The sequence below is a fragment of the Hypanus sabinus genome, chromosome 3 (assembly GCF_030144855.1).
Source record: "Hypanus sabinus isolate sHypSab1 chromosome 3, sHypSab1.hap1, whole genome shotgun sequence".
Classification (NCBI taxonomy): domain Eukaryota; kingdom Metazoa; phylum Chordata; class Chondrichthyes; order Myliobatiformes; family Dasyatidae; genus Hypanus; species Hypanus sabinus.
Window position 1 is genome coordinate 7,603,269 of NC_082708.1, and position 21,520 is coordinate 7,624,788.

General features: G+C 45.3%; 1 protein-coding gene across 12 annotated transcripts in view; it reads right to left on the reverse strand.

The window, feature by feature from the left end:
• LOC132391025 (transmembrane protein 164-like) overlaps positions 1-21,520 on the reverse strand; it is a 139,075-nt gene that overhangs the window by 59,030 nt on the left and 58,525 nt on the right. For 6 of the 12 annotated variants that reach the window (XM_059963649.1, XM_059963648.1, XM_059963650.1 and 3 more), the window contains exons 5-8: positions 20,214-20,292; positions 17,925-18,025; positions 12,703-12,890; positions 7,802-7,890 (exon numbers count right to left, since the gene is read on the reverse strand). In XM_059963649.1, the coding sequence (XP_059819632.1) occupies positions 7,802-7,890; positions 12,703-12,890; positions 17,925-18,025; positions 20,214-20,292 (457 nt within the window). Of the gene's footprint in view, positions 1-144; positions 7,891-12,702; positions 12,891-17,924; positions 18,026-20,213; positions 20,293-21,520 lie in introns of those variants that run through there. The other 6 variants (XM_059963645.1, XM_059963643.1, XM_059963644.1 and 3 more) reach the window with 1 other exon arrangement.

Consider the following 21,520-nt stretch of genomic DNA (forward strand, 5'->3'; position numbering starts at 1 on the left):
GTGTGTTTATTTATTTTGAGCCACAACACAGTAACAGGCCCTCCCGACCCACCAAGCCCACACCTCCCAATTACACCCATTTGACCAAATAAACTACTAACTGGTGTGTCTTTGAGCTGTGGGAGGAAACCAGAGCTCCCAGAGGAAACCCACACGGTCACGGAGAGAACGGACAAACTCCTTCCAGACAGCGGTGGGAATTGAACACTGAATACTAGCACTGTAAAGTGTTACACTAATAGCGCTACGTACATATCTGCAGTATAAGTGTCATGAGAATTAGCTCTTATTGCAGCAACAAGCGTTACAAACATGACAAGCTCAAATTCTGGTCATTTTTCCCCTTTCCCCTTCTTCCATTCCCCACTCCCTTCTTACCCCTTCTCCTCATCTGCCTATCGTTTACCCCTGGCTCCCACCACCCCCTTTTTCAGTCTCTCGTGGTCCACTCTCCTCTCCTATCAGATTCCTCCTCATTCAGCCTTTACCTCTTCCACCTATCACCTCCCAGCTTCTCACTTCAGCCCCCAAAGGCAGATACAACACCAACATTTAAACAGCATTTGCACAAGTACATGGGTTCAGTTTAAATTTAGCTTTGTCACTCGCACATGGAAAAAAGCAGTGAAATGCTTTTTTCGCTTTCTTATCAACACTGTCAACCCACACAGCAGCTTTGAGTGTCCTATCAACACGGACCCCAGATCTCTCAGACCCTCCACACTGCCAAGAGTCTTACCATTTATATTATTTTGTCTTCAAATTGGACCTACCAAAATGAACCACTTGAGCACTTAATCTGGTTGAAGTTCATCTGTCACATCTCAGCCCAGATCTGCATCCTATCAATGTCCCATTGACAACCCTCCAGTCTATCCATAACAACCCCAACCTTTGTGTTGTCAGCAAACTTACTAAACCAGCCTTAACTTCTTCATCCATGTCATTTATAATCATATATCTTACTCACTTCCCCTTCGCCTCCCCCACCACCTTATTCTGGCTTTTTCCCCCTTTCCAGTCCTGATGAAGGGTTTCAGTTCAAATCATCAACTGTTTATTCCTCTCCATAGATGCTGCCTGACTGCTGAGTTCCTCCAACATTTTGTGTGCGTTGCTCTGGATTTCCAGCGTCTGCAGAGTCTCCTGTGCAGATGAAGCTCCAACAGTTTCTCTCTTCAGAGAAGCTGCCTGACCTGTAGGGTATTTATCTTTGTTTTCATCTCAGATTCCCAGCATCTGCAGGTTTTTGCTTTTGTTTCCAGCTCTCCTGATGGTCTTGCCCTTTCTAGGTCTTCGACAACCCTCTTGGAATTTTGTGTTGCTCCATCTCTGACCTCTCAACTATCTCCCTATTTATTTGTTATATCAATGCGGAGAGTGTGAAGTGATTCACTCTGGAAGGTTGAATTTGAAGGCAGAATACAGGGTTGGCACTCATCAACCATGGGAATAAGTTCAAGAGCCATGAGGTAATGCTTCAGCTATATAAGATCTGCTCAGATCCACTTGGAGCACTGTGCTCAGTTCTGATGTCACCTCACTACAAGAGGGATGTGGATACTATAGAGAGTGCAGAGGAGATTTACAGGATATTGCCTGGATTGGAGGGAGTGCCTTATGAGAATAGATTGAGTGAACTCGGCCTTTTCTCCTTGGAGTGACAGAGGATGAGAGGTGACCTGAGAGAGGTGTATAAGATGATGAGAGGCATTGATCGTGTGGTTAGTCAAAGGCTTTTTCCCAGGGCTGAAATGGCTAACGTGAGGGGGGGCATAGTTTTAAATTGTTTGGAAATAGGTACCGAGGAGATGTCAGGGGTAAGTTTTTTACACAAGAGTGTGGTGGGTGTGTGAAATGCATCCCCGGTGGTGGTGGAAGCAGATACAATAGTGTCTTTTAAGAGACTCTTAGATAGGTGAATGGAGCTTAGAAAAATAGAGGGCGATGCAGTAGGGAAATTCTAGGCAGTTTCTAGCGTAGGTTACATGGTTGGCACAACATTGTGGGCTGAAGAGCCTGTAATGTGCTGTAGATTTCTATGAGGAATTTCTTTAGCCAAAGGGCGGTGCATCTGTGGAATTCATTGCCACAGTCTGCTGTGGAGGCCAGGTCATTGGGTATATTTAAAGATTAGATAGGGAGTCAAAGGTTACTGGGAGAAGGCAGGAGTATGGGGTGAAGAGGGATAATAAATCAGCCTTGATAGAATCATGGTGCAGACTCAATGGGCCAAATGGCCTAATTCTGCTCCAATGTCTTATGGTCTTGTACTAGCAATAGTAAATCCAATCAGCCACCCCAAAGGCCCAAGGATATTACCAGAAAGTTACTGGCATGGTCAGAGCATTGGCTGATTGGTAGGAGGCAACGAGTGGGAATAAAAGGATCCTTTTCCGGTTGGCTGCCAGTGTACAGTGGTCCGCAGGGGTGGGTGTTGGGACCACTTCTTTTTAAGCTGTATATAAATGATTTAGATGATAGAATAGATGGCTTTGTTGCCAAGTTTGCAGATGATACAAAGATTGGTGGAGGGGCAGTTGTATAGAGGAAATAGGAAGGCTGCAGAAGGACTTGGACAGATTAGGAGAATGGCTGAGAAAGTGGCAAAAGAATTAAATGTGCAGACTATTTTCTAAATGAGTAGAAAATCCAAAGATCTGAGATGAAAAGGGATTTTGAGTACTTACAGGTTGAGTTAGCGGTGAGGAAGGCAAATGCAATGACCTCATTTCAAGAGGTCTAGAATAGGAGAGCAGGGATGTGATGTTGAGGCTTTATAAGGCACTGGTGAGGCCTCACGAGTATTGTGAATAATTTTGGTCTCATCAAAGAAAAGATGTGCTGGTATTGGAGAGGGTTCAGAGGAGGTTAACAAGGATGATTCCAGGAATGAAAGGGTTATCATACGAGGTCTGTTTCATGGCTCTCGGTCTGGAATTTAGAAGGATGATGTAATATAGGACCCTGGTCAGACCCCACTTGGAGTACTGTGCTCAGTTCTGGTCGCCTCACTACAGGAAGGATGTGGAGGCCATAGAAAGGGTGCAGAGGAGATTTACAAGGATGTTGCCTGGATTGGGGAGCATTCCTCATGAGAATAGGTTAAGTGAACTCGGCCTTTTCTCCTGGAGCGACGGAGGATGGGAGGTGACTTGATAGAGGTGTACAAGATAATGAGAGGTATTGATCATGTGGATAGTCAGAGGCTTTTCCCCGGGGCTGAAATGGTTAGCACTAGAGGCATAGTTTTAAGGTGCTTGGAAGTTGGTACAGAGGACATGTGAGGGGTAAGTTTTTACACAGAGATTGGTGAGTACGTGGAATGGGCTGCTGGTGGCGATGATGGAGGTGGAAACAATAGGGTCTATTATGAGACTCCTGGATGGGTACATGAAGCTTAGAAAAAATAGAGGGCTTATGGGTAAAGCCTAGGTAGTTCTAAGGTAGGGACATGTTCAGCACAGCTTTGTGGGCCAAAAAGTCTGTATTCTGCTATATGTTTTCAATGTTTCAATGGAGGGATCTCATTGAAACCTTTCAAATGTGGAAAGGCCTAGACAGAGTAGATGTGAAAATCATGTTTCCCATGGTGGGGCAGTCGAGGACAAGAGGGCACAGCCTCAGGATAGAGTGGCATCCATTTAAAATAGATGCAGTGAAATTTCTTTAGCCAGAGGGTGATGAATTTGTTCCACAGGCAGCTGTGGAGCCCAGGTTGTTGGGTGTATTTAAGGTGGAGAGTGATAAGTTCTTGATTGGTCACAGTGTCAAAGGTTACAGGAAGAAGGCTGAGGAGGGGAGAAAAGGATCAGCCATGATTGAAGGGCAGAGCAGGCTCGATGGGCCAAATGGCCTAATTCTGTTCCAATGTCTTATGATACTGGTTTTTCTTTATTTAGAAGGGCACAATAGTATTGAGCAAGTACAAAAGAGGGATGAGAGGAAGCAGAATGAGAAGGTTCATGGCTGCTGGTAGACACTGGAAAGATTCAGTAAAAGCTCAATGGGCTGAATGGCTGATTCTGAGAGACTCTTGAATAGGTAGAAAAATGGAGAGAGAAGTAGGAGGGAAATGTTAGATTGATCTTGAAGTTAGGTTAAAAGGTGGGCACAATATCGAGAGCCAAAGAGCCTATACTCTATGTTCTTAACATGGAACATAGTACAGCACAGCATGGCCCTTTGGCCAACAATGTTGTTCTGATCTTTGTAAACCTAATCCCCCCCCCCACACAGCCCTCATTTTCTATCATCCGCATGCCTATCTAAGAGTCTCTTTAATGTCTCTGCCTCTACCCCCACCCCAGGCAGCATTCCACTGTGTAAATTCCTACTCTAAATTCTCACTCATTCACCTTAAACAGATGTCCTTGGCTACTGGCCTTTGGGGTCCTGGGACTGTCCACTCTGTCTATCCCTCTCGATCTTAAACACCTCAGTCACATCTCCTCTCCTCCTCTTCCACTGCAAAGAGAAACTCCCCAGCTCGCTCAGCAGTCCCTCAAAGGGCAAGTTCTCTAATTTTATTTTATTTAGTGATACCGAGCCAAGTATTCCCATCTGGTCATTCAAGCTTCACTGTCCAGCAACCTCTGACAACTCCAATTTAACCCGAACGTAATCACGGGGCGATTTACAACGACCGATTAGCCTACTCAGTACAGCTCTGGACCATGAAAGGAAACGGGAGCACTCAGGGTAAGTTCGCACATTCCGCAGGGAGGACATGCAGACTCCTTACAGAAGATACCGAACATCATCTCCAAATTCCGACACCCCGAGCTATGCTTCCATAGTCCCCTTCCAGGCAGAATCCTGGTAAATCTTCTACACCCTTCCCCTCCCCAAAACTTCCGGTGAGGGTAGAAGCAGGTAAAAGTGTTGATGAAAAGCTGGTGCAGGTGGCAGGGCTCCAGGTTCTAGGATCATTCTGGCGGAGGTTTAACCTGTACAAAAGGGATGGCATTGCACCTGAACCCAATATTCTCACGGGCAGGTTTGTTAGAGCTGCTGGGGAGGTTTTAAACTAATTTGGCAGGGGGGTGGGAATCAGAGTGAAGGGACTCAGGATAAGACGGATGGTAAAAAAGTAAAGATAGTGTGCAGTCAGATTGTCAGGAAGGGCTGGCAGATGATAGGGCAAAATTGCAGCCAGCAGGGTGAATATCAGTGCATTAGCAATGCAGAATAAAAAAGGGTAGCAAATACAGTACTCAAAGTGTTATACTCAATGTATGGAGTATAAGAAATACGGTGGATGATCTTGTTGCACTATTACAGGTTGTCAGGTATGATGTTATGGCCATCACTGAACCATGGCAGAAAGATGGTTGTAGTTGAGACCTGAATGTCCAAGGTTACACGTTGTAGTGGAGGGGCAGGAAGGTAGGCAGAGGGGGCGGCATGGCTCTGCTGGTAAAAAAAAATGTCATCAATTCATTAGAAAGATCTGACAGAACTAGAAGGTTGAATGCTTAGTTAAGAAACTGCAAGGGTAAAAGGACTCTGATGGCAGTTATATTCGGGCCTCCCAAACAGTTGCTGGGATGTGGACCACATTACAACAGGAAAGAGGAAAAAATGTATGAAAAGGGCAATATTATGATAGTCATGGGAGATTTTAACATGCAGGTTAATTGGGAAAATCAGGTTGGTATTGAATCTTAAGAAAGTGAATTTGTTGAATGCCTACGAGATGGCTTTTTAGAACAGTTTGTCGTCGAAAGGGGATCAGCTACACTGGATTGGGTGTTATGCACTGAACTGGAGGTGATAAGGAAGCTTAAGGTAAAGAAACCCTTAGGAGACAGTGATCACAATATGATCGATTCTACTTGAAATTTGATAGGGAAAAAAGTGAAGATTGATGAAACAGTATTTCAGTGGAGTAAAGGAAATTACAGTGGTATGAAAGAGCAGTTGGCCAAAGTAAGTTAGAAGGAGATGCTGACAGGGATGACAACAGAGCAGCAACGGCTTGAGTTTCTAGGAAAAATGAGGAAGGTGCAGGATAGATATTATTCCAAAAACAAAGAAATACTCAAATGGCAAAATAGTACAACTGTAGCTGACAAGGGAAGTCAAAGCTAATTGTGAAAGCAAAAGAGAGGGCATGAACCAAAACAAAAATTAACGGGTAAACTGAGGTTTGAGAAGCTTTCAAAAACCTACAGAAAACAACTGAATGAGTATTTTGCATCAGTCTTCACTGTGGAAGACACTAGCAGTGTGCCAGGTGTTGAAGGCTGTGAGGGAAGAGAAATGAGTGCAATGAGAGATAGCGGTAGAGATGGTGGAGGCAATAGTAATGATCTTTCAAAAATCATTTGACTCTGGCATGGCTCCAGAGGACTGGAAACTGCAAATATCAGCCCACTCTTTAAGAAAGGAGGAAGGTAGAACCAAGGAACTTACAGGCCAGTTAGCCTGACCTCGGTGGTTGGGAAGATGTTGGAGTCAAGTAAGATAGATAAAAGGGATTGCAGTGGATGTTGTATATTTGGTTTTTCAGAAGGCCTTTGACAAGCAGCCACACATGAGGCTGCTTACCAAGTTAAGAGCCAATGGTATTACAGGAAAGTTACTGGCATGGTTAGAGTTTTGGCTGATTGGTAGGAGGCAGTGAGTGGGATCTTTTTCTGGTTGGCTGCCAGTGACTAGTGGTGTTCCAAAAGAATCGGTGTTGGGACCGCTTCTTTTTATGCCGTATATCAATGATTTAGATGATGGAATAGATGGCTTTGTTGCCAAGTTTGCAGGCGATATGAAGATCGGTGGAGAGGCAGGTAGTGTTGAGGAAACGGGTAGGATGCAGAAGGACTTAGATTAGGAGACTGGGTAAGAAAGTGGCGAATGAAATACAATGTTGGAAAATGCATTGGTCATGCAAGTTGATAGAAGAGATAAATGTGCATACTATTTTCTAAATGGGGAGAAAATACAAAAATCTGAGACGCAAAGGGCCTTGGGAGTCCTTGTGCAGAACACTCTAAAGGTTATCTTGCAGGTTGAGTCAGTGGTGAGGAAGGAAAATGCCGTGTTAGCATTCACTTAAAGAGGTCTAGAGTATAAGAGCAAGGATGTGATGCTGAGTCTTTATAAGACTGGTGAGGCCTCATCTTGAGTATTGTGAACAGTTCTGGGCTCCTCATCTAAGAAAAGATGTGCTGGCATTGGAGGGGGTTCAGAGGAGGTTCACAAGGATGATTTTGGAAATGAAAGGATTATCATATGGGAAATGTTTGATGGCTCTGGGTATGTACTTGCAGGAATTTAGAAGGATGGTGGGGGGGGGGGGATCTCATTGAAACCTTTCGAATGTTGTAAGGCATAGACAGAGTAGACGTGGAAAGGATGTTTCCCATGGTGGGGGAGTCTAGGACAAGAGGGCACAGTCTCAAGATAGTGATGTGTCCATTTAAAACAGAGATGTGGAGAAATTTCTTTAGCCAGAGGGTGGTGAGTTTGTGGAATTTGTTACCACAGACAGCTGTGAAGGCCAGGTCATTAGGTGGAGATTGATAGGTTCCTGATTGGACATGGCATCAAAAGTTACAGTGAAAAGGCTGGGGTGTGGGGTTGAGGAGGGGAGAAATGGATCAGCCACGACTGAATGGCAGAGCAGACTCGGTGGGCCCGATTCTGCTCCTATGTCTGATGGTCTCGTTGTCTATCCTTCCTACAATGAACTGAACACAATACTCATCTCTGTGCTGAACCGAGGCTGGCCTGCAGCTAACTGGCTTCATGGCTGTGAGCTCACTTTGGTGAACTTCAGCACTGAATGTTACTTGCTCACCTTTGTCGCGATGTTTTTTCTGCACAGTAGGTTTTCGACAGTCGCCTTGTTCGTGTGTGTTCCATTGGGTTTCTTTGTTTTGTGGCTGTCTGTAAGGAGACGAGTCTCAAAGTTGTATATCGTATACATATTTAGATAATAAGTGTACTTTGAACTTTGAATTAAGTGTGATAAAACCAGTTTTAATATCTTTATGGAATGATATGGACCAGGCCACAATTGGTACTAATATAGGTGAAGAATTCTGATGAAGGGCCTTCAATCAGAAACACTTAACTTTCCATTGGTGATGCCTGAGCATCATTCCAGAGTTTTTAAGATTTTATTTCATAATTTGTACTTGTCTGAAAGCAGGCAAATATCAAACATTTTCCCATTCTGGTACCAAATTCATTGAGATGAAATATTGACAGGTGATGTCTAACCAGCTGGGATTCCCAGCAACAACTTCTTCTCTAAGCATTACCGTTATTTGTCACATGTACAGTGAAGTGCTTTGTGTGTAACAAACAATGTCAGCGAGGATGAGCTGGGGACAGCCACAAGTGTCACCGTGCTTCTGGCACCTGCGTAGCACGCCCACAGCTCACTAGCTCTAACCTGTACGCCTTTGGAGTGTGGGAGGAAGACGGAGCACCCGGAGGAAACACATGCAGTCATGGGGAGAACGTACAAACTCCTTACAGACCACGATGGGAACCAAACACTGGTCTAACACCTGGCGCTGTAATAGTGTTACGCTAACCACTAAACTTCCATTCCCTCCACTTGGTCCTTAACTCTCAAACCCTGCAGTCTATGTGATGATTCCCATGCCAGCTATGGAATTATACATGACAGAAATAGACCCTTCGGCCCACTGAGTCTGTGCTAGCCATCAACCACTCACGTACTGTAACGCTAATCTCATTTTAATCTCCCACATTCCCAACAGTTGACACCACCCCCCAGATTATACCCTTCACCCACACACTAAGGGCAATTTGGACGCCATGGTGGTGCAGCGGTTAGTGCAAAAACCATTATTGCTCGGGGCATCGGAGTTTGGAGTTCAATTTGTTTGTACATTCTCACCATGCCCACATATACAGATGTAGGGGTCGGTAGGTTAATTGGTCATTGTAAATGGTCCTTTGATTAGGCTGGGGTTGAATTGGGTTGCTGGGCAGTTCATCCTGTTGAGCCGGAAAGACCTGTTCTGCCCTGTATCTCTAAATAAATAACTAAAATTTACAGTGGCCAATTTTTGCTCTAATTTTTTAAATATATATTTCTTATTGTAACTTGTTTTATGTACTATACCATACTGTTGCTGCAGAACAACACATTTCACAATGTATGTCAGTGATCATAAACCTGATTCTGAATCAGATTCGATTATGCCACCAGCCTGCACATCTTTGGAAAGTGGGAGGAAGCAGGGGCACCTGGAGGAAACACACGTGGAGAGCGTGCAAACTCCACGCACAGACAGCGCCTGAGGTCAGGATTGAAGCTGTGATTCAGACTCTACCAGCCGCATCACTGTGGCGCCTGAATCATCCTGCAGCATCTCCTGAGGATCAGTATGGGGATTCAACGTGGGAGATACAATGAGAGAAGGTTTGATGGAGGTATTCAAAATTATGAGGGTATAGACAGGGTAAATGCAAGCAGGCTTTTTCCACTGAGATTGGCTGAGACTAGAACTAGAGGTCATGGGTTAAGGGTGAAAGGTGAAATATTTAAGGGGAATAGGAGTGGGAAATTCTTCACTCAGAAGGTGAATAATGCGGAATGAGCTGCCAGTGCAAATGGATATGGGTTTGATTGCAACATTTGAGAATAACATCAGCAAGTTTGCTGATGATAATAAGCTGGGTGGCAGTGTGACATGTGATGAGGACGTTAGGAGAATACAGGGAGACTTGGATAGGCTGGGTGAGTGGGCAGATACTTGGCAGATGACATTTAATGTGAATAAGTGTGAGGTTATCCACTTTGGGAGTAAGAACAGGAAGGCAGGTTATTATCTGAATGGTGTAAAGTTAGGTAAGGGAGAAATACAAAGAGATCTAGGAGTCTTTGTTCATCAGTCACTGAAGGTGAATGAGCAAGTGCAGCAGGCAGTGAAGAAGGCTAATGGAATGTTGGCCTTTATTACAAAGGGAATTGAGTACAAGAGCAAGGAAATCCTCTTGCATTTGTACAGAGCCCTGGTGAGACCACACTTGGAGTATTGTGTACAGTTTTGGTCTCCAGGGTTAAGGAAGGACATCCTGGCTGTAGAGGAAGTGCAGCGTAGATTCACGAGGTTAATTCCTGGGATGTCAGGACTGTCTTACGCAGAGAGGTTAGAGAGACTGGGCTTGTACATGCTGGAATTAAGGAGATTGAGAGGGGATCTGATTGCAACATACAAGATTATTAAGGGATTGGACAAGATAGAGGCAGGAAATATGTTCCAGATGCTGGGAGAGTCCAGTACCAGAGGGCATGGTTTGAGAATAAAGGGTAGGTCATTTAGGACAGAGTTAAGGAAAAACTTCTTCTCCCAGAGAGCTGTGGGGGTCTGGAATGCACTGCCTCGGAAAGCAGTGGAGGCCAATTCTCTGGATGCTTTCAAGAAGGAGCTAGATAGGTATCTTATGGATAGGGGAATCAAAGGATATGGGGACAAGGCAGGAACCGGGTATTGATAGTAGATGATCAGCCATGATCTCAAAATGGCGGTGCAGGCTCGAAGGGCCAAATGGTCTACTTCTGCACCTATTGTCTATTTAAGAGAATCTTGGATAGGTACATGGATGAGAAGGGTATGGAGGGCCATGGTCTGGGTATTGGTTAATGAGACTAGGCAGAATAATGGTTCGGCACAAACTAAATGGGCCAAAGGACAGTTTTAGTGCTCTATGACTATGTATTGGGAGCAGCGACTGAATCTCACTAAGATAACATCTGCAGGAAATGTAATCTGGCTACAATGCTGTCAGATATCCGGATTTAAAGCTTGTGATTACCATTCAGTATAAATTGTAATGTTTGGCTCGATAATCCCATTTATTACTTCCCTTGAAAATAAACATATTTCCTTGGATAAACGAAAGCAACTGTGGACTGTAAAAGGGGATTGGAGGAAGTAATTGGGTGATAATTATGAGCCATTTTGGGCCTCTTGTCCAAGAAAAGATGCACTGGCATTGGACAGAGGGGTTCATGAGAATGATCCCAGGAATGAAAGGGTTAACATATCAGGAGCGTTTGAATGCCCTGGACCTGTACTTGCTAGAGTTTAGAAGAATGAGGGTATCTCATTGAAACCTCCCAGTTATTGAAAGGTCTTGATAAAGTGGCATTCAAGGGAATGGTTCCCATAGTGGGATAGTTCAGGACTAGAGGGCTCAACATCAGAATAGAGAGACACCTATTAAGAACAGAGACGAGGAGGGATTTCTTTAGCCAGAGGATGGTGAATCTGTAGAATTCATGGCCACAGTCGGCTGTGGAGGTCAAGTCACTGGGTTTATTTAAAGCAGAGGTTGATAGGTTCTTGATTAGTCAGGGTGTCAAAGGTTCTGGGATGGAGGCAGGAGAATGGGGTTGAGGGGGATAATAAATCAGCCATGATGGAATGGGGAAGCAGGCTCAATGGGCCAAATGGCCTGATTCTGCTCCTATGTCTTATGGGATGTCAGAGGTAGGTTTCTCTGTACAGTGTTTTACACAGATCCTTCTCCAAGAATCACCACCTTTTTGAGGTGGAGAAGCTTGTGAGTTCCTGAGATCCCGAGAGTGATGCGTGGTCAGGACGCCCATGGGTGTACAGTCAAGGGCCAGGATCCAACCAAGAACTCACTGGTGGATCTGGTAGAAGATGATGAAACATCACAAAGGTCCCCAATTGTTTGGTACTCCATGCCACTGGACACTGACCCTAGTCTGTCAAAGACCATGTGGTGGTTGCCCGTCCATCAGCCTCCCCACGTTAAACAAAATCACAAACAAGCTGGTGGATTCTCTATTAAGGGAATCCACCCTTACCACTAACAGAGAGAGGTGGGTGCATGGTGGTGCTAGGGGCAGATACATTAGGGTCATGTAAGAGACTCTTAGAGGCACATGGAGGATTGAAAAATGAAGGGTTATGTGGGAGGGAAGTGTTAGATTGAATGTTAGAGTGTTAAAATGTCAGCATAAATTCGAGGACCTGTACTGCATTGTAATCATCTATATTCCCTATTTTAATATCGTCAGAACACAAAAAACACAAGTTCAAAGATCTCTTTGGATTCCTTGTTGGAAAGAAACATTGTCCTCTTGGCTTGGCCTCTCTTCAAGTGTGTGCCAATGCGGTCCTCTGCAGGGCAGGTGACCGGATGGTGACCAGCAGGGTTTGGTTGTTTGTCTACACAGCTCAGGGTCTACTGGAAGAGAAGCTACTCTGGTGTCAAGTTCCACACGTGTTTCAGTTCCACAGAATGTACTGTGGCCCAAGGCACTGTCGCGGCAGGAAAAGTGGCTGGTTCACAGTGGGCACAACAGTTATAAAACCAACCCTGATCAGTCAAAGGTGCTGCACCTACTCAGAATCTATACGTGTGTGTGTATGCCTGCAACTGTGTCTATACCTATAGGTCTGTAACTGCATGTGTGTCCTCTGGCCCCTGGAAGCATGAGCCACGTATTTCAGTGGCACCTGACACAGCCTGCAGCCGTGCTGAGGGTGCGATCACTGACGGAGTTGTGGGGAAGTTCCAGGAGGACTTCGACCTCTCCATCTTGATCCAGTTCCCATCAAGGTTCCAGGAGAAGCAGTCTCTCGCAGCCTTCCCTCAGTCTCCAGGAAAACAACCCCACTACCGTGACCCTGGCGTCCGCATCCCCGTGGGCGGGTCAGCCTCACGCACACACTGGTCACTCACGCCAGCTTCAGTTTGCCCCAGAGGGTGCGGATCAGCGACGGCAGAGCAAAGGCCAGCAGCGTGATTGCCTTCCCATGGATGAGCAGGAGCGCAGTCTGGTGAAGGGAGGCCCACATGCGATAGTAGGGTCCACGGAATGGGTCGGACACGGCCGGGCACAGCATATTGTTCAAGTTCACCATCGTAACCTAGGGACAATCACCGTGAGGTTAGTTTAATATCACAGACAGGGGCACAGAACATACTGAATGCAATCACACACCAGCCCCACCGTTCCATCACCAGTTTGACCTCTTTCTCGAGAATCAAGGATCAGCTTTATTCACCAAATACATTTACATGGATTAGGAACTTGCTGCGGTGTGTTAGTCAGGACGTGACATTCAACAATTGTAAAGAAGAAAAAATTATATAAAAATAACATTAGATGTTAAAGTACAACTATGGAATAAAATGCGAATAGATAAATTTTAAAGGACTCTTCGACTTATTTTCTCAATATTATTTGTTGATTTTGTATTTACACAGTTTGTCATTGGCACTTTGGATGTTTGTTGGTCTCTGCGTACTTTTTCAATGACTATTGCATTTTCTTGTGAATGCCCACAAGAAAATGCATCTCGGGGGACTATTTGGTGACTACATATTTTGATTATGTTTACTTTGAACTTTTAAATACCAGCATGTATTTACAATGTGAACAACTTTATAAAAAGTGTTTACAGAGTCAAACAATTTTACTTAGAGACACAGTGCAGAACAGAATCCCATCCCCCCCTCCCCCCCCCCCGGCCCAATGAGCCGCACCACCGATCAACCCACTTATTTAACCCCAGTCTAATCACAGGACAATTTACAATGACCAATTAACCTACTAACCGGTACATCCTTGAACTGTGGGAGGAAACCAGAGCTCCTGGTGGAAATGCACACACTTACCATAAGACATACAAACTCCTACAGAAGACGGAAGAATTGAACTCCAAACTCTGGAGCTGCAACAGCATTGTGCTAACTGCTACATTACTGTGGCACCCATTAGTGCTAAATATCTATTACTTATTGTATCTTAGAGTCATGTGAGGGATAAAGCTGATTCTGAGGAGATTTGGTAGATCACTGAAGACTGCTGTGAATTTTAACAGATGTACGGTGGACAGCATTCCGACTGGTCACATCATCGTCTGGTATGGAGGCGCCAATGCATAGGATTGCAAGAGGCTGCAGAGAGTTGTAGACACAGCCAGCTCCGTCATGGGCACAACCCTCCCACCATCAAGGGTGTCTTCAACAGGTGGTGCCTCAAGAGGTGGCATCTGCATCTAAGGACCCTCACCATCCAGGACAATCCCTCTTCTCATTACCACCATCGGGGAGCAGGTACAGGAGCCTGTTGACACACATTCAACAATTCAGGAACAACTTTGTCCCCTCCACCATCAGAGTTCTGAACAGTCCATGAACACAACCTCATTACGGGTGGCCCCCATTTTTCAAATGTTCGCTTTACGACAGCTCGCTGTTACGACCTACATTAGTACCTGTTTTCGCTAACCAAAGAGGATTTTCACTTTTACGAAAAAAGAGACACCTGCTTTATACGCGTGTTTACCTCGAAAGGACTACCATGACCATGAAGCCTTGTGCGGGCAGTTGTGTGCGTATGCGTGTACATGCCGAATTTTTTTTCTTCAAATCGATTTTGGCTTGCTGTCTTCCTGATTTTGATAAATGAAACTACACCATAAATACAATATTTCTACTTTATATAGGCTGTATATTTATATCATTCCTGCTTTTACTATATGTTCATGTTATTTTAGGTTTTATATGTTATTTGGTATGATTTGGTAAGTTATTTTTTGGGTCTGGGAACGCTCAAAAACTTTTCTCATAGAAATGAATGGTAATTGCTTCTTCACTTTATGACATTTCGGCTTACAAACGGTTCATAGGAACGTTCTACCTTCGGATAGCGGGGAAACCTGTATTCCTCTTTGGCATTAATTGTTTATTTTTGTAACTTACGGTAAATTTTACAACTTGCATTGTACTGCTGCCACAAAACAACAAATTTCATGACCCACGTCAGTGATAATAAACCTGATTCTGAAGGATCTCAGCTTGAAATGTTGACCGTTTACTCCTCTCCATGGATGCTGCCTGACCTGCTGAGTTCCTCCAGCATTTTGTGTGTGCTGCTCAGCTATTGAATGAGGCACATTTTTACAACAAAGAACACTATAATACAGGAAAAGGCCTCACAAGATACAGGAGGAGAGTTAGCTATTTGTCCATTGAGTCCGCTCCGCTATTTCACCATGGCTATGCGATTTCTCTCTCAGCCACAATCTCCTTCCTTCTCCACATAAGCTTTCATGCCTGACTAATCAAGAATCAGCCTCTGCCTTAAACATACCCAATGACTTGGCCTCCACAGCTGCCTGTGGCAACGAATTCCACAGATTCACCACCCTCTGACTAAAGAAATTCCCCCTCATCTCCACTCTAAATAGACATTCCTCTATTCTGAGGCAGTGTCCTCTGGTCTTAGACTCCTTCACCAAAGGAAACATCCTCTCCACAATAAATATTGAGGCCCTTTCAACATTTGATAGGTTTCAATGAGTTTCACTAAACTTATTAAACTAGTAACTAAGTATCTAACTAAACCAATCACCTTTGTCAATGTCTCTGCCCATACATGTATTCTACTAATACTATGGCCTCGCCCACACTAGACCAGATAAATCCATAACCGAAGCTTTTTCTCTTCGTTTTGACCCTCCATCCACACTGAAACAGAGTTTTCCTCCCCTGAAAACGGAGCTTTTCTAAAACGCTCTCCAGAGTATATAAATCTGAAAACACTGGCTGGGCAGAGCAGTGTGTACGGTGTGTAACCGGAGCTTTTTAAAATCGCTGTCATGATGTGCAGGAACAGATGGTGGCGGCAGCGCGGCATTTCATTGTTTTCTTGAACTAAGAGGAGGAAATGGAAATAGTATACTGTTTCTTCTTCGCTTGTTTTCTGTAGCTGTGTCCTGCGCGTGTGCCCAGTCGAAGGAGATTCGCCCAAATACCCATTTTAATGTGGACGGAGGTATTTTCAGAATCGCCTAGTGTGGACACATATCGCTTTTTCGCGACACTGGTGTTTTCAAAATTATCTGGTTTAGTGTGAACATAGCCTTTAAGTCTCTGAAACACCTGCCAATACCACCCTGGAAGCCTCTTCCAACAATCTCTGTGTAAAAAAAACCTTGCTTCACAGATCTACAATGACACAAATGCACATAAGCCTGGACACCCAACCAACAGGCACCGTTAAACCAGGCACTGCTCAATTATCTTCCTCTCCAACACATTGGATTTGGCACATGTAGAGGGATCGAGTAGACTATCCGAAGTTCAAAGTAAATTTGTGATCAAAATACAACCCTGAGATTAATCTCCTTGCGGGCAGTTACAGTAGATTCAAAGAAACACAATAGAACCAATGAAAAACTGCTCATAAATTCAGACAACCAGTGTGCAAAGACAACAAACAGTGCAAATACAAAAAAAACTAAATAACAAAAACTAAACAAGCAATAAATATTGAGAACATGAGTTGTAGAGTTCTTGAAAGTGCATCCAGAGGTTGTGGATTCAGTTCAGTGTTGGGGTGAGTGAAGTTATCCACGCTGGTTCACGAGCCTGATGGTTGAGCTGTTCTTGAACCTGGTGGTGTGGGTCCAGAGGCTCTTGTCCCTTCTTTCTGACGGCAGCATTGAGACGAGAGCATGGCCTGGATGGTGGGGGTCCCTCATGATGGAATGCTGCTTTCCTTTGACAGCGCTCCTCGTAAATGGGAGAACTGCTTCCTCCCAGTTTAGGGGAATAAGGGGAGATCTCTTGGTCAAGCTGGGATCAGAAAGCACTTGGAGTATTGTATACAGTTCTGGTCACCCCACAATGGGAAGGATGTGGTAGCTTTGGAGAGAGTGCAGAACAGGTTTGCCACAACGCTGCCTGGAGTGTCTGGGCTGGTTGCATCACAGCCTGGGATGGAAACACCAATGCCCAGATACAGAAAAGTCTACGGAGTGTGGCGGATGCAGCCCAGTCTCTCACAAGTGAACCCTTCCCCACCGTTGAGCACATCTACTTGGAGCACTGTCACTGGAGAGCAGTATCTGTCGCCATAACCTCTCTTCGCTGCTTCCATCATGGAGGAGGTACAGGAGTCTCAGGTTGCAAGCCAGCTTCAGGAATTGTTATTACCTGCAACCATCATGCCATAAGACATAGGAGCAGAATTAGGCCATTCAGCCCTTTGAGTCTGCTCTACCTTTCTGTCATGCCTGAGTTATTATCCCCCTCAAACCCACTCTCCTGCCTTTTCCCCATAACCTTTGACACCCTGATTAGTCAAGAACCTGTCACCCTCAGGTTTAAATAGGCCCTAATGGCTTGGCCTCCACAGCTGTCTGTGGCAATAAATTTCACAGATTCACCACTCTCCGGCTAAAGACATTTTATTTATCATAAACCCACGGACTCCCACAGCTAACTGGACTATACCTCTTCCCACCCTGTAACTTATAAAAGTGCCACCCCATTCTCGCAATTCCTCCATCTCCACTGCATCCGCTCTCATGATGAGGCTTTTCATTCCAGAATGGAGGAGATGTCCTTTTTCAACGAAAGGGGCTTCCCTTCCTCCACCTAACCTCAGCTCTTCCGTTTCACACATGGATGCTCTTCCCCATCCTCCCTCCACCCTACCAGGGATAGGGTTCCTCTCGTCCTCACCTACCTCTCCACCAGCCTCTGCATCAGCACATCATTCTCAGCAACTTCTGCCACGTCTAATGGGATCCCACCACCAAGTACATCTTTCCCATCAACCCCCCAACCCAGCACTGTCTGCTTTCCACAGGGATTGCTCCTGTCCGACTCCCTTGCCCATTCATCCCTCCCTCCTGGCACTTAGCAGAACAAGTGCTACACCTGCCCCTACTACAATTCAGGGCCATAAACAGTCCTTTCGGTGAGACGACACTTTCACTCTCGTTCACAGGAAGAACATACAAACTTTCTTACAGAGGGCGCTGGAATTGAACTCTGAACTCCAATACCATGAGCTGTAAAAGTGTCGCGCTAACCGCTACGAGCCTGCATAGATTCATCAAATTTGGTCCCTAATCCTTGGGGAAGATGCGGAGAAGTGTACTCACCACCGCGAGAGTCTGGAGGATGGTGTAGTGGTAGAGAAAGAGTAGCCCTGTAGCCAACACCGCCCACCTGAAGTCTCCTAAAGGTTCCGGTTTGTATACACCTAGAAACCGAGGGATGGAAGATGATTATTTATTCTTTACAGCCTGCCTTCCACTCTCACCACTGTCTTGATGCCTTCCCCAGTCTGCAACCTCTGACTGTCAACCCCCGAGATCTGCTGAGGGAAATGGAGGGATATGGACATTGTGCAGGCAGAAGGGACTAGCTTTGCTTGCCAGTTGAGTACTAATTTAATCTGCTAGGCACAGCACTGAGGGACGAAGGGCCTGTTCCTGTGCTGTACTCTTCTGTGTTCTGTCTTCCTACGTTTCTGTCAGTCAAGTCGCGCTAACTGTCACGCGTACAAGTTCGGTGAGGTACAGGCACAATGAAGAGCTTGCAGCCGGATCACGGAGATGTGCATTCAGACCACGCACAATACAAGACAGTGGGGGGCGGGGGGTGGAGAAGGGAGAGAGGAGTGAGGTAGAAAGTACCTGAGTGAGGGAGGGGGAGAGAGGGAGTGAGTGACAGAGAGGGAGGGAGAGAAGGGGTGAGAGGTGGGAGAAAGTCAAAACTAAAAAATACACTACAAAAAAAGTTGGGTTATGGGGGGGGGGGTAGGTTCATTGATCGGGGGGGTAGGGCACTGTGCTGTACTGTTCTAAATCAGAGACAGGTTAGAGGGAACAAGTAGTTACAGGTTGCCCAGGATAGGACTTTATTGCTTGTAACATAATAGAATGAGGGGCGACATTGGAGAAGTATTTACGTATCTGGGAGTGGTAAGAGTCTTTACCCCAGCGTTGAGGGGTCCAAAACTAGGAGACGTTTAGGGTGAGAAGGGAAAGATTCTGATCCCTAGTCCTTTCCTCTCCCGTCCTGAGGAGGGTCTCAACCCAAAACATCGACTGCTTACTCCCCCCATAGTCACTGCCTGGCTTGCTGAGCATTTTGTGTGTGTTGCTCTGGATTTCACAGAGATCTCAGAGGTCATTGTTCTCATTCAGACGGTGGTGAGTGTACGGAATCAGCTGCCAGAGGGACAGTACAGGCAGGTCTTTCCATTACTCGGTAGTGTAACAGTGTAGTGGTTAGCACAACGTTTTACAACACGCCTGCCATATGATCGGTGTTCGATTCCCACTGCTGTCTGTAGGAAACTGTACTCCCCATGCCCATATGGGTTTCCTCCAGTTTCCTCCCACAGTCCAAAGACATACAGCTTAGGGTTGGCGAGTTGTGGGCATTGTATGTTGGCACCAAAAACCTGGCGACACTTGTGGGTGTCAGCATAATCTTCGCAGATTCAATTTGATGCAAAGGATGCATTTTACTGTGTGTTTCGATGTACATTTGACAAATAAAACTTATCTCTTAAAGGTATAATAGCATCATTTAAGAAACACTTAGAGCGATAAGGGCCAAAGGCAGGCAATTGGGACTAGGAGGGCAAGCACTGTGGCCAGCATGGTGGATGGGTGGAATCTGTGTTGTATTGCTCTCTGGCCCTGAGTCCGTGCTGGACAAGAGGTGGTCTCTAGTGTTCTGTGGCTGAGGCAGGGTTAAGATTAGACGTGAGCATAGAACAGTACAGTACGGCACAGTACAGGCCCTTCAGCCCACAATATTGTGCCAGCCTTTTAACTTATCAAAGTTAGGGCTGTGAAGGTCAGCTCAAGAATGTCATGAGTATAGGAAAGTATCTGTTCCTGAACGTGGATGAAATTAATTACTTTTATAGGATGCAGAGCTGGGCTGAGTAGTGGCAGATGAAGTTTAATTCAGAAAAGTGTGAAGGGATTCACTTTGGAAAGCTGAAATGTGATGGGTTTCTTAGCATAGGATTCTTAGCAGTGGGGTGGAGCTGAGGGATCTTGGCAACCATATCCACAGGACAAGAGCAGCACGGTAGTGTAGCAGTTCACACAATGCTTTACAGCGCCAGCAGCACAGGTTCAATTCCCACCACTATCAGTACATTCTCCCCATGACCGCATGGGTTTCCTAAGGGACTCCAGTTTCCTCTCACATTCCCAAAACACATGGGTTAGTAGATTAATTGCTCATAAGAGTGATGTTGGGCCAGAAGAGCCTCCAACTGTGCTGTATCTCTACAATTTAAACAAAAATACACTTCAGCACAAACTAAACAGTGACTAATGTTTTAAAAACTCATTGGCTCGAAGGCATGAGGGAAGAACCGGTCAATGAACAGACAACGTCCAGTACAGGAGTCTGACCCTTACCCCCTTTGCTGAGCAGGTAAAACGGAACGACGTACATGAGCAGGTGCTGGATGTAATACACCTCCGTCTCAAAAGGAAGCTGCAAGCAAGACACAGAAATCACAGCTGGAGAGAGTACAGAAATGTTTGCAAATAAAGGAAACTGTGGACTTAAAAGAGATTCAGTGCAAGATGAATATTTGGAGAGAGTGAATACAAATATTTATGAATATTTGGTGAGACTGCAGACGTTTTTTAGGTGGGGGGTCCCAAGCTGGGGTCAGTCAGACAAGGTAGAATAACATTTTGCATGGACTAGACTGGTAGAAGATCTTGCTTCTGTGCTCCAGTGCTTTATGACTCTATGACCATTGTTCTCCTAGAGACCAGGAAGTTAAAAAGGGAGAACTGATAAAAACTCTCCGTCTCTATGCAGGACATAGAAAATACAACACAGAACATTACAGCACAGTACAGGCCCTTTGGCCCACAATGCTGTGACCCTTTAACCTACTCCAAAATCAATCTAACCCTTCCCTCCCATATTTCCCTCCATTTTCCTATCATCCATGTGCCTAAGAGTCTTAAATGCCCCTAATGTATCTGCCTCCATCATCATCCTGGCAGTGCGTTCTATGCACCCACCACCCTCTGTGTCTGACATCCACCCTCATACTTCCCACCAATCACTTTAAAATTTGCCCTCTTGTCTTTGCCAATTCTAGCTGTCCACTCTAACTATCCCTCCTATCATCTTGTGACTCTTACCATCAAGACACCTCTCCTCCTCCTTTATTTCCAAAGAGAAAAATCCTCGCTCACTCTACCTATCCTCATAAGACGTGCTCTCTAGTCCAGGCAACATCCTGGTGAATTTCCTCTGCACCGTCTCTAAAGTTTCCAAATCCTTCCTATAATGAGGCGACCCGAACTGAACACAATACTCCAAGTGTGGTCTAACCAGGGTTTTATGGAGCTGCAACATTACCTCGTGGCTCTTGAACTAATGAAGGCCAACACACCATACACCTTCTTAACAACCCTATCTACATGCGTGGCAACTTTGAGCAATCTAAGGACATGGATTCCCAAGATCCCTCTATAAAGTCACCTCTCATTATAAGAAGGTACAAAGAGGGGTGGAGCTTAAAGGGATATTGGCCGAATAAAAACATTTGGGACTGTCTGAGTGGCCACTGTAATTGGCATGGACTAGATGGGCCGAAGGGCCTGTATCATTGCTCTATGACTCCACTTGATCGAAGGACGTCCATTTAGGACTGAGATGTGGAGAAATTACTTTAGTCAGAGGGTGGTAAATCTGCAGA